General features: G+C 43.1%; 1 protein-coding gene across 1 annotated transcript in view; it reads right to left on the reverse strand.

Moving 5' to 3' along the window:
* The window catches only part of LOC134062006 (protein bicaudal D homolog 1-like), a 31,851-nt gene extending 21,008 nt beyond the window's left edge, over positions 1-10,843 (reverse strand). The window contains exon 1 of the mRNA XM_062517879.1: positions 10,364-10,843. Coding sequence (XP_062373863.1) covers positions 10,364-10,579 — 216 coding nt within the window. The 5' untranslated portion in view covers positions 10,580-10,843. The remainder of the gene's footprint in view (positions 1-10,363) is intronic.
* Between the last annotated feature and the right edge of the window lie 324 nt (positions 10,844-11,167).

Consider the following 11,167-nt stretch of genomic DNA (forward strand, 5'->3'; position numbering starts at 1 on the left):
TTCACATACAAAAGCAGTGGACACTCGCTAAGTGTGAAGTATACACAGACATGCTCAAATGAGTCAAACTACGGCAGTCTGCCTTGAACAACAACAAACAGAAGCAATAAAACTAAAACAGAAGGGTGATGTCACCACAGACTTCCGCTCCTCCCATCTGTCCCCTCCCTCCCTTACGATATTCTCTCTCTCTCTCTCTCTCACACACACACACACACACACACACACACACACACTGATCCCTTCACACATTCCCTGAGGGGGGATCCAATGGTCTGCACTAGCTGAGATGGGGAGGGAGGGTGTCATCACTGTCTGAGTAAAGCCTGCTGTCTGAGACACTACAGGCGCAATACTCCAGCGCACGCTAGAGGCTCCACTGCCAAATCTGTATCATGCAGTACTCCTCACGAGACAATAGGCAGAGCCATGTTTCCATTTGTCATATACAGATACAGCATGTTACTGGCTGCACTGGTTGTTTGTGCTTAAAGGGACACTTCACCGATTAGCATTAAGCTTTGTATCTTTAAAAAAAAACAGTCATGTTTTTGAATGGTTGTGCATCATTCCCTCAGTTTGCCTTGAGATGGGAGAAATACGGATTTCAATGAAACCCATCCTGCTTTCAATGATGTAAAATGATGATTTTTACATCATTGAAAGCAGGAAGTCCAACATTGAAATCCGTGTTTCTCACATTTCTCTTACATTCACATAGCTTATTAAATAAATAAGCTTAATTTACATGACTGAGCATATTCATTATGTAGACTCTCTCTTTTAAATAAATAAACAACAAACAACAAATGTCTTTTTTCCTGTCTCTGCATGACGGGGCTTTTGGCCATGGTAGGGACCAACATTTGTAGTAGTTTAAGTATGACATTTAGGTTTTCAGCACAAATTCTGGGGGTTTAAATTCAGTGAGATATCCTTTGCCATACTAACCATCAGTCATACCTATACATTAACTAGTTGAAATTCAAGCACAGATGCTGAGAAACTATATATGAACTATATATAAAATATCTAATTCTATCTCATGCCGCCATCTTTTGAAGTCTGCGCCTGACTCTGGCTCCGTGCTTTCCGCCGTGACTATGGGGGCCAGACTGCTGCTCCATAGCTGCAGGCCGTGTGCCGTGCGAGCTGCTCTCTTTTGAGTGGGGCGCTCTTCGCTCTGCACCACCTCCCTGTAAGCTGAGATGCGAAAAGAGACGCTGATCAATACCGGGCCTGGGAGGCGTGGGAGCCCCACTGCACTTTCATGTCTAATCTTCACTGCAGCAAAAAAAAAAACACATGAAGCCCTCTGCAATGGTACTGCACATCTCTCTCTATCTCTATCTCTCTCTCTCTCGTTTTCTTTGTCTCTCTTCTTCTCGCTCTCTCTTCTCTCTCTCTTCTCTCTCTCTGTCTCTCTCTCTCTTAAACATTACCTTGGGCTGTTTCCACAAATCCACGGTTAGAACAGAGGGCTGAGCTGGGCTTACGCGGGGCTCCGTAGTGAGCTGGGATCGGGGGGCTGTGAGCGAGCTGGGCTTCCTGGGATAGAAGGGAGGAGAAGCCTGCAGGGATTCCCACCGCTCCCGCTGCAACCACTTCAGAATCAAGTCATAATCAGAACCAATATCATGCCTAACCACACAGGGCTGATGAACTGTGCATTGCACTCTGATTGCAAGTAAAACACTTGCTTGTGCTTTGTGCAAATATACAAAAGGAAAAATAAACAGAACGCCATCATAAAAACATTACAACCACCCCCCCCCCCCAAACACACACACGCAGATGCACATTAATTCAATCACACACATACACACACACACACACACACACACACACACACACAAAAGCACTCACATCACCACTTCATTTTCTTCTCTGTTCCTCAGAGAATTGCGCCTTTCCCCCTAAATTACTTCTTTTGTGTGTGTGTGTGTGTGTGTGTGTGTGCGTATGGCCATTTGTGTTGATGGATGAGTACATGTGTGTACGAGTGTGTGAGCATGTGTGTGAGTGGGGGCGGTATTCTGTTTGTCTGTTGCCACAAGGAAGACTAAATATAAATGAAACGCATTCTCCTGAGCTGAAGAACAAGCAGTGATGTCCACTGGAGGGAGGCCTGAGAGGAGGCCTGAGAGAGCTGCAGGCAGCTTTCATCCTGAGGCCAAAAGCACAGATTACTGACCCCCCACACACACACATGTTCAGCTGGGCCTCGGTCCTCCGGTCTCCACTGCCACTTAATTACATGGGGATCAGACCGAGAGATGCACACTACGGGACGGAGAAGGACAAATAAATCTGCCCGGTCCTCCCGAACTGGTCTCCACTTCGGTATTCTCTTCTGCTGTTACATCCACTCTCTCATTCTCTGATGAGCTCCTCATGTTTGTGCTCCTATTTCTCGTCATGTTTCACACACATATAAAAGTGACACATATGCTTCACACACAGCAATGGATTTCTTGTTCTATGCACTACGGGATTGAGGAAAATAGCCATTGTGAGTTTACAACCATCTTGAGAGATTTCAATCTACTGTATGCTGCTCCTATTGAAAGATTTACACCCATGTAAAAGCAGAGCACAGTAGACAAAGCAATGCTGTCTGTCCACACAGGGGTGCTTTTACCCAAATATTTTGGGGAACGATTGCCCTCACGAAAGGAAGAGGCAAGACATCACCAGCTAGTCAATTATTCAATGATCGTCTCCTTGTTATGTAGGTTATGCACCTTGACGAGCAGCGGCTTTTCCAGACGCCCCTAAAGCGCCTGTGAGCATGTGACTCGGCTGGGGATCCATAATTCATAAGATGCCCGAGCAGGCGAGGCATTCTCCCACTGCACGCAGAGCTACCGAGGGCTCTGGAAGCCCTTTTTTTCCGTGCGGGGAAGTGTTTTTATTTTTAAAGACACAGACACGCACACATACAGTAGGACTTGCTCCTGTGTGTGCCTACCATCTCAGAAATAGCCTTGGAGACTGATGAGGTGGCTTGTTTTGTATGCGGCCTGCAGAGAACAACGAACACACACACACACACACACGCGCGCACAAACACACACACACACACACACACACGCACGCACACACACACACCTCCATCAGACTGCTTCATCATCGTCCTCCAGCCACTCAGCCGAGCTCAGACATTCCACCGCACTCCGCCTCAATGAGAAAATAATAATCGTGTTAACAGCACCCACTGCCCCCAACCCTCCTCCCCCTCCATCTCTTATCAAAACACACCCACAACCACCTGCCTCTGGAGTCTGGTCCCTAGAGGTGGGTGCTGTGACACCGCACGCCTGCCTCCCTCCCCCCTCCCCATCCCCCATCCCCCACCCAGTCTGTCAGAGAAGGGGCAGAGCAGAGGAGAGGGGCTGGGGGGGGAGGCAGGGCACGGTCGATGCTTTTAGAGAGGAGGCGGCACGAACGACTGCGTCGCCTCTGCATTTTTCATTATCGCTCTCAGCCTCTGAAGTGCGCGCGCGTACACACGCGTGCGCGAGAGAGAGAGTGCAACCCACCTTCCCCGCTCTCCGTCCGTCAGTCAGTCAGTTTATCCCCCACCCTCGCACGCCCTCCCCCCCCGGTCTCCGATGAATGATTCAGGACTTACGGGCAGCACTGATCCAGGCGCCCCCATAAGCTCATTATGCCGGATCATATTAGCAGCTGGCTTTAAAGGTTATGAAGATATCAACGGCAGAGTAGCCTTCCATGCACTTCCTTCCAAACAAACAGAACAGACTTCACTCCATGGGCTGGGGTCTTATAATGGATGTAAACAGCTCCACCATATGGAGAAGTCATCTATTAATCTTCAGGCAGTCACTGATGACTTAGGCTATTACAGGGCACTTAGTTCTGAACAGTCATGTCATAACAAGACCTTATCAATTAAGGATAATATAGGAATAATTAGGAACACGGATAATATGGGACTAACTGGCTTGCAAATTGTGTTAGTGGGATCCAATATCCCAGGACAAGTCGCACGTTCTTGTCCTTCCGATTAGAATGACGAAAATAAGCGCGCTGGCAAATGCAATAAGCTAGCGCCCCTTCCAGAAACTGTCATCCTTTTACGCAATGAGGCGCTCTTCTCTGCCAAGTGCACAGTCGCACACACACACACACACACACATATACACACATACACACACAGACGTGTACTCACAGAGAGCCAGAAAGAGAGGGAGGGGGAGAGAGAGAGAGAGAGAGAGAGAGAGAGACTCCTTCCAAGGCTCCATGCTACAACCCTAAGTATGATGCCAATAGACACTTCTGTCTGTCATAGGGGATTCAAGCAGAGACCAGCTGGGACAAATTGCTACTTCTTCACACCGCCTACATGCACCACACTGCATGTGAAACACCTGTCAATCACACAGAGCAAAACGCTAAATGAAACAGTATGGGTATACTGTCATTCTAGAACTGCATTCCTCTTTATGGCTCTAAATACATGTGAATTACAAGACAGTAATGTTCTACTGAATTTAACAATAATGCATATTAATTTATAGGAAGTAATTTCAATAACTATTCTTTGATAGAAGGAAAACCTGCCAACATGTGGACAATAAAGCTCATTTTTATTGTATTTCCAACTGCCAGTAAAATCTCCCAGTTGTACGCAAGACACCCTTGGGTTGGTTAGAGTGACAGTGAAGACACTGAAAGGGAATGGACTCTATGGTGAGTAAACCACACAAAATAACTGATGACTACTACTATATAAATGTGAGTAATGAATTTTCAGTGTCCGAGTTGTTTGTCTCTTTCCATTCCTTAGCTAACTTATTCTCTTCCGTGACTATTAAAGCCCTTTTTTTCTCTGGCCTGTCAGATGCTGCTCGTCTAGCCCACCAGGTTCATCTCTAAGGGAGCGAGAGGGATGAGCTGAAAAACATGTCTGGCGTTGATGACCGGCCTGGGAAAGCCAGTCTTGTTCTCGAACAGGCTGGACCAAAAGGGCCTCATCTGTTGCCATACTAACAGAGCGCGCACTGGATGAGAGACAGGGAGAGAGACACGGCATCAGCTCCTCCTTTTCTTCTCCAGTGCCACTTTAAAAATAGCATTCCCAGAGCCTGCCCCACGCCACCGCCACGCCGCCTGTATTAGATTTCAGTGCGCCAAAATGAAATAGTCTGTCTAGGAAAACACATCAGAAAAAAAAAACCTGACAAGATTACGGCAAGCTATCGCCACTGTTAAATAAATAAGAAATAAAAAAAACCCAGTAGAGATTTGTGAGAAAGAATGCAAAAAAAAAGCTTGCTTCACCTTTCAGAGAATGATACAAATGAATGGTGCTCAAAACTGATCTGGAAATAATTTATGAGAGCGTGCTTTTCTCATCCTAATTAAATATCTAAATAGGCATGGGGTTCCAATGACATTTACACAGTGATTAGCTAATAACCAACAAAGGTTAGTTATTAGCATTTAGTGACATTCAGACACAGACCACCATCAGTTGACTGGAAACACAGACGGTCTGTCTTATAAGCATCAACTGACATACCGTAGCTACAAAGCATCCAAGTGTTGTACTGCCATTATTTTAGCACACATCGCTATTCAAGACCAGAATAACGTCTTGGTGTCTTGCCTTCATCTTCCTAATCTACACCACTTCAGTGCGCCTTTGAAGACAACCTGTACTGCTGCACGGCTATACTAAAGTAGATGGATGTACTCTGCTACATCAGAGGAGCTTATAAATCAGTGCGCTCTACTCAAATCAAGACTCAAAACTGAGCTTTCCTGTCCCACTCAGTCTATACAGCAGTGTGTGGATTAAAGATACTGTACATACTAAATAGTCCAAGAGCATTAGCTCAAAATAGAGTCAAACCCGGAACAAATTAGTAACAAGCTGAATTTTTCAGGATATGTTCAGAATACCTTTAGGAATAACATACTAAAAGTCCCCGTGAATCCCCCTTGTGCTCTCTGAGATATTCAAGATGGCGTCTAAAATGGCCGCTATTTGGAGATTTTTCCGCATCTCAGGCTTAAAACCTAATACAAATGCAATTAATAGGTCAAAATATATGATTTTTAGGGTAAATAAGTCAAGTTCATCATTAGTTTATTGAATGGAGACATTTCATAATAATACAGTTACCTCCATAAGTATTGGAACACATATGCTAAAGTTGACTGTATAAAATCGTCTTTTGGAAATTGATCTTAATGCCTTAAATAGAAAAAATGAGGAAATATCCAACCTTTAAGGACATCAATTTTGTTTGTGAATAAGTAACATAATGGTTTTATTTCAGTTAAGCTATTAGCTGGTTTCATTCTCATTGAGCTCAATGCAATTCAAACCAGCTAATAGGCTAACTGAAGTAAAACCATGCTAATCTCTTGGTATGGTGAAGGGTATGTGATGATGTGGGGTTATTTTAATTCCAAAGGCCAAGGGGACTTTATCAGGGTGCATAGTGTCCTGGATGGAACCATGAAATATGTTTTCTCATACAAGGAATCCAAATTCACCATTGACACACTGATAAAATTAAAGTTAACCAAGATTACAAGATCATTAATGTGACAATGACACAAAATGTACATACAAATTTGATAGTCGACATGATTGTGAGATGGAACATAATGTAACCGTGCCTTGACACCAAGAGTGACCAAAGCTGCGAAATCACCGCAAGCAATTGACTTTGAATGGAGATGAGCGACTAAAGCAAGAAAAGTGACCAGCGGCAAAATTTGGGCGACTAGAGCGACTAAAAAAAGTTCAAAGTAGGGATGTAATGATACACTCAATCCACGATACGATAGGCTACACGATATTAAGGTCACGATACAATACAATTTTATATATTATTATTATTATTATTATTATAAGCTATATAAAATAGCAGATTATCTTACATTTTCTAACAAAAATTTAGTTAAGAGAATTGAAATTGAAGGTTAAAATCTCTCATGTCATGAGCAACTTCATAATTATTATGTAGCAGCTGCATTTTACAGCTACAAAAGCGATCTTGCAACTTTGGTAGCTCTTGGTGAACGCACAGTTAGACAAACAATCAGACAGCAATTTTTCCTCTATAACCTTTGTAATATAATAGCACATAATATTATATATAATGCTGACCTCATATAGCATATAATATTATACTTGTACATAATGTCCTAAACATCAAGTAATAAAGCCATTTCATAAACATACAGTATACGAGAGGTATTCATTATGCAAATAATGACTTTTTTTGTCATTTCAATCCTTAATTGTAATTTCTTCTTGGAAACCTACACGCATTTACAGTACTGTGAACATTCTTAAATGTGAACTTGTGAAGTCCTGAGCTCAGTAGGAGTTCACATATAAATTGACACGGTCACAGCCTATAGATATTAGATTTTTGACATCAGTCATTCAGCGACAGCGACGGAGTCATGCATTATGCACGGATTATGTGCAAGTTGGATGCAAAGGAAGGCCAACTCTGTCATCTTTACTAGATGATGAAGAGACTGAAGAATCAAGACCAGTTTCTGATGATGAGGATGATGACTGAAGTGATGTACAGTCCCCTCCGACCATAAGTATTGGAACACATGCTAAGTTGACTATATAAAATCATCTTTTGAAAATTGATCTTGATGCCTTAAATGAAAAAATTAGGAAATATCTTTCTGAATGAATAATGTATCGTAAATAAATAAATGTTTTCCTTAAAATACAGGGGTTATAAGTATTGGAACGCCTATGTTAACCCTATGTGTTAAAATTCCCATAGAGGCAGGACGATTTTTTATTCATTTATTTATTTTAAATAAATGGATCCATCCAGGACACTATGCACCCTGATAAAGAACCCTTGGCCTTTGGAATTAAAATAACCCCACATCATCACATACCCTTCACCATACCAAGAGATTAGCATGGTTTTATTTCAGTTAGCCTATTAGCTGGTTTGAATTGCATTGAGCTCAATGAGAATGAAACCACCTAATAGGCTAACTGAAATAAAAAAAACATTATGATATATACTTATTCACAAACAAAATTGATGCCCTTAAAGGTTGGATATTTCCTCATTTTTTCCATTTAAGGCATTAAGATCAATTTCCAAAAGACGATTTTATACAGTCAACTTTAGCATGTGTTCCAATACTTATGGAGGTAACTGTATTATTATGAAATGTCTCCATTCAATAAACTAATGATGAAATTGACTTACTTGCCCTATAAAACATATATTTTGACCTTTTAATTGCCTTCGTATTAGGTTTTAAGCCTGAAATACAGAAAAATCTCCAAATTACGGCCATTTTGGACGCCATCTTGAATATCTCAGAGAGCACAAGGGGGATTCACGGGGACTTTTAGTATGTTATTCCTAAAGGTATTCTGAACATATCCTGAAAAATTCAGCTTGTTACTAATTTGTTCCGGGTTTGACCCTATTACTACTGGACTAAAAGGCCACGTTGACAAACACACAGCACTGTTGCGTCTGAGAGCCATACTCTGAGCGGCCCATTGTCAATCTATGGATCCGTGAGCAGCAGGATCAATACAGTTCCTCCAGATGAAATGAAGAGTTGTGATTGCTGTAGGAGTCGGAGAGGCCCTGGCTGAGGACCTTCTGTAAGGACAAGGGACGTGAGTGGGGAGCGCTCCAATGGCTGAAGTAATAAAGCATATCAACACAAAGAGGCCTGACACCACTGTTCTTTACCTGCCGGAGCAGCATTCTGAAGTACTGTATGCTCCTTTTCCTATGCAACACAATGAAAATAAGTTTACATAGTATATATCCTTTTTTGATCCCGTGAGGGAAATTCGTTCTCTGCATTTAACCCAATTTAAATGAAATACATCGTTCTGTTGCACATATTGTAAACACGGTAAACACCTGTTTAAAAAAGCTAACTCTGTTGAGTGCAAGTGTTAGGCCGACTTCAGTAAACTGTTATAGTATACATGGCAACTCAAACTGCCTTGTCTGGATTACTATCACCATTTCTGTGAGTGGGTACACATCACATGACATCAAGACTAAAAATGGATACTGATACTGGATGTAGGCCAACTGAGATACACCCCTGTGTTTTTTAAGCTTCCATTTTTGCCACCCTATCATATCCTTCGAAATACTGCACACTCCGCACCCCAGCATCCGCAGGGGTTCCTCCAGTCCAGAGCAGAAGAATATGGAAATAACTCAGTGAATACATACAGCGGGTCATTATTATAAACAAAGTCAAAACGCCATGCAGGCATCTGGGTGAAGGCAAGGGCATCACGTATGGGGTGGGGTGGGGTGGGGCAGGCTCTAAAGATTTTAAAGGAAGATCAGAATGGAAGAGAATCAGAAGTTGTTTGAATGGCCTGCCCAGTGGACAAATCACGAACTGTAACTTCGGGCCATAAAGTCTATCCATTTATTATAAAAATGTAACCATTGCTGGTTGGTCACGAAAATGTAATAAAATGTGTGTGAAAGATCAAGTTCTCACCGTGAAGTAAAGCACAGAAAGGAGTGCAAACTGGATGTGTATCTTTCCTATCCCCAAAACACACAGTGTCACGCTTACACACAAAGGCACCATCAACCACAACAGGATGTTGACAATTCCCTATAGAGTGGCGAGGCTGTGAGTTTTGAGCTGTCATCCCACTACAATAGCTGGAAACAATGAAAGCTTATCACTAGAGCATGCCACACAACGAGGTCTATTTCTGAAGTCATTTTATCTTTCTCTTTTGTGCTTCCACACAACAAAGTGACTTTCATAACAGTGAAAAGTTAAAAGGAGTTAAAAAATAGTTTTCTTCAGGGCTACTGGGATGTTACACTTTATTCATAAGGAAAGAAACAGTCTTCAGCATATAGGACCTGCTGGGGTGTCAACACATCTTAATACACGGACACATGACATGTCCACCCAGCACTAGTGGGCTATTAGTTACATCCGCTGCACCACAATGCGCATTTCAGCGGCGCACCTGACAGTTGTATGCCTAGCATCCCACTATGGTTCGATGTTAGATTTGATGTCTATCTAATGGGAATCAGATGTACAAAAATGATTGTAGCCTACATCAAATAAAAACACTGGGCCGATAGCCTACTAAGCCGCCTGTGGTAGAAAACTTCCTTGACCCAACCCAATCTGTTAGGCTACCTGTCACTATAGCCTAAAAAGGAGTTCCTCGTTGCGCGCTGTATCCCAATCTCAGGGATGTACACATTACAGATTCAGCTGCAAAGATGTCATGCGTTTCAACGGCATTAGCCAACATGAAATCAGAATCTTTCAGCATATTCTGGGCTGGGGAGAAACCGCATTAGGCTACCTCTTGCAATTGCTCCAACTCCTGTCTCAGGGTCTCCTGTTCGGCTTCCAGGTCCGAGTATTGCTGTTTCAGAGTCTGGTTTTCCTCCAAGACCACGAGTCCGCATTCTGCCGCACGGATCTTCTCACGGTTTGCTTCCGCAAGCTCTCGGGTGAGGCGCTCCACCTCGGCCCGGTACTGGTCCACCGATTCTCCGCATCCTCCCCCCGCAGCCATCGCCCGTCTCTCTCGCTCTGCCCTCTTCCGTCTCCCGCCGTCCCTGCGTTGGCTGGCCAGGGAGGCGGAGGCAGAAAACAGCTGTGGCCGACAACAAATCAACACCGCTATGTAGACTGAACGCGAGAGTTTCTAAAATCAAACGAATCTTTACAGCGTCATGAAAGCTACACACAGGCTAAATAATTACAATCATCTCTAAAACAAATGGCGTATCACTGTAAACGTAGGCCGATCCCCACCAGACGAACCACCCAGCATCCTTTCTTCCTCTTCTTTTTTTGCTTATTCATAGGGATTCGGACGCCATCTCTCAGCCTGCCATAAGGTGAGGTACCACTAACTTGTTCCCGTCCCTCTGTCCGTGACGTCACTACATCCTCGTCGTCTCTCCTGGCTAATTATGTGACAAGCGTAGACGCCTAGCGGTTTGGACAACATAATATAAGTTTACAAAACATGCAATTGTTTACAATAAATTCACGGTAGCCAATTGGTGTATTGGAGGTATTTTAAGGTATTGCAATACAATTCGACAAATGCAATATGTAATAGTAATAGGCCTATAGGACTAGGCTGCATAAACCT

This window comes from Sardina pilchardus, chromosome 17, assembly GCF_963854185.1.
Source record: "Sardina pilchardus chromosome 17, fSarPil1.1, whole genome shotgun sequence".
Classification (NCBI taxonomy): Eukaryota; Metazoa; Chordata; class Actinopteri; order Clupeiformes; family Clupeidae; genus Sardina; species Sardina pilchardus.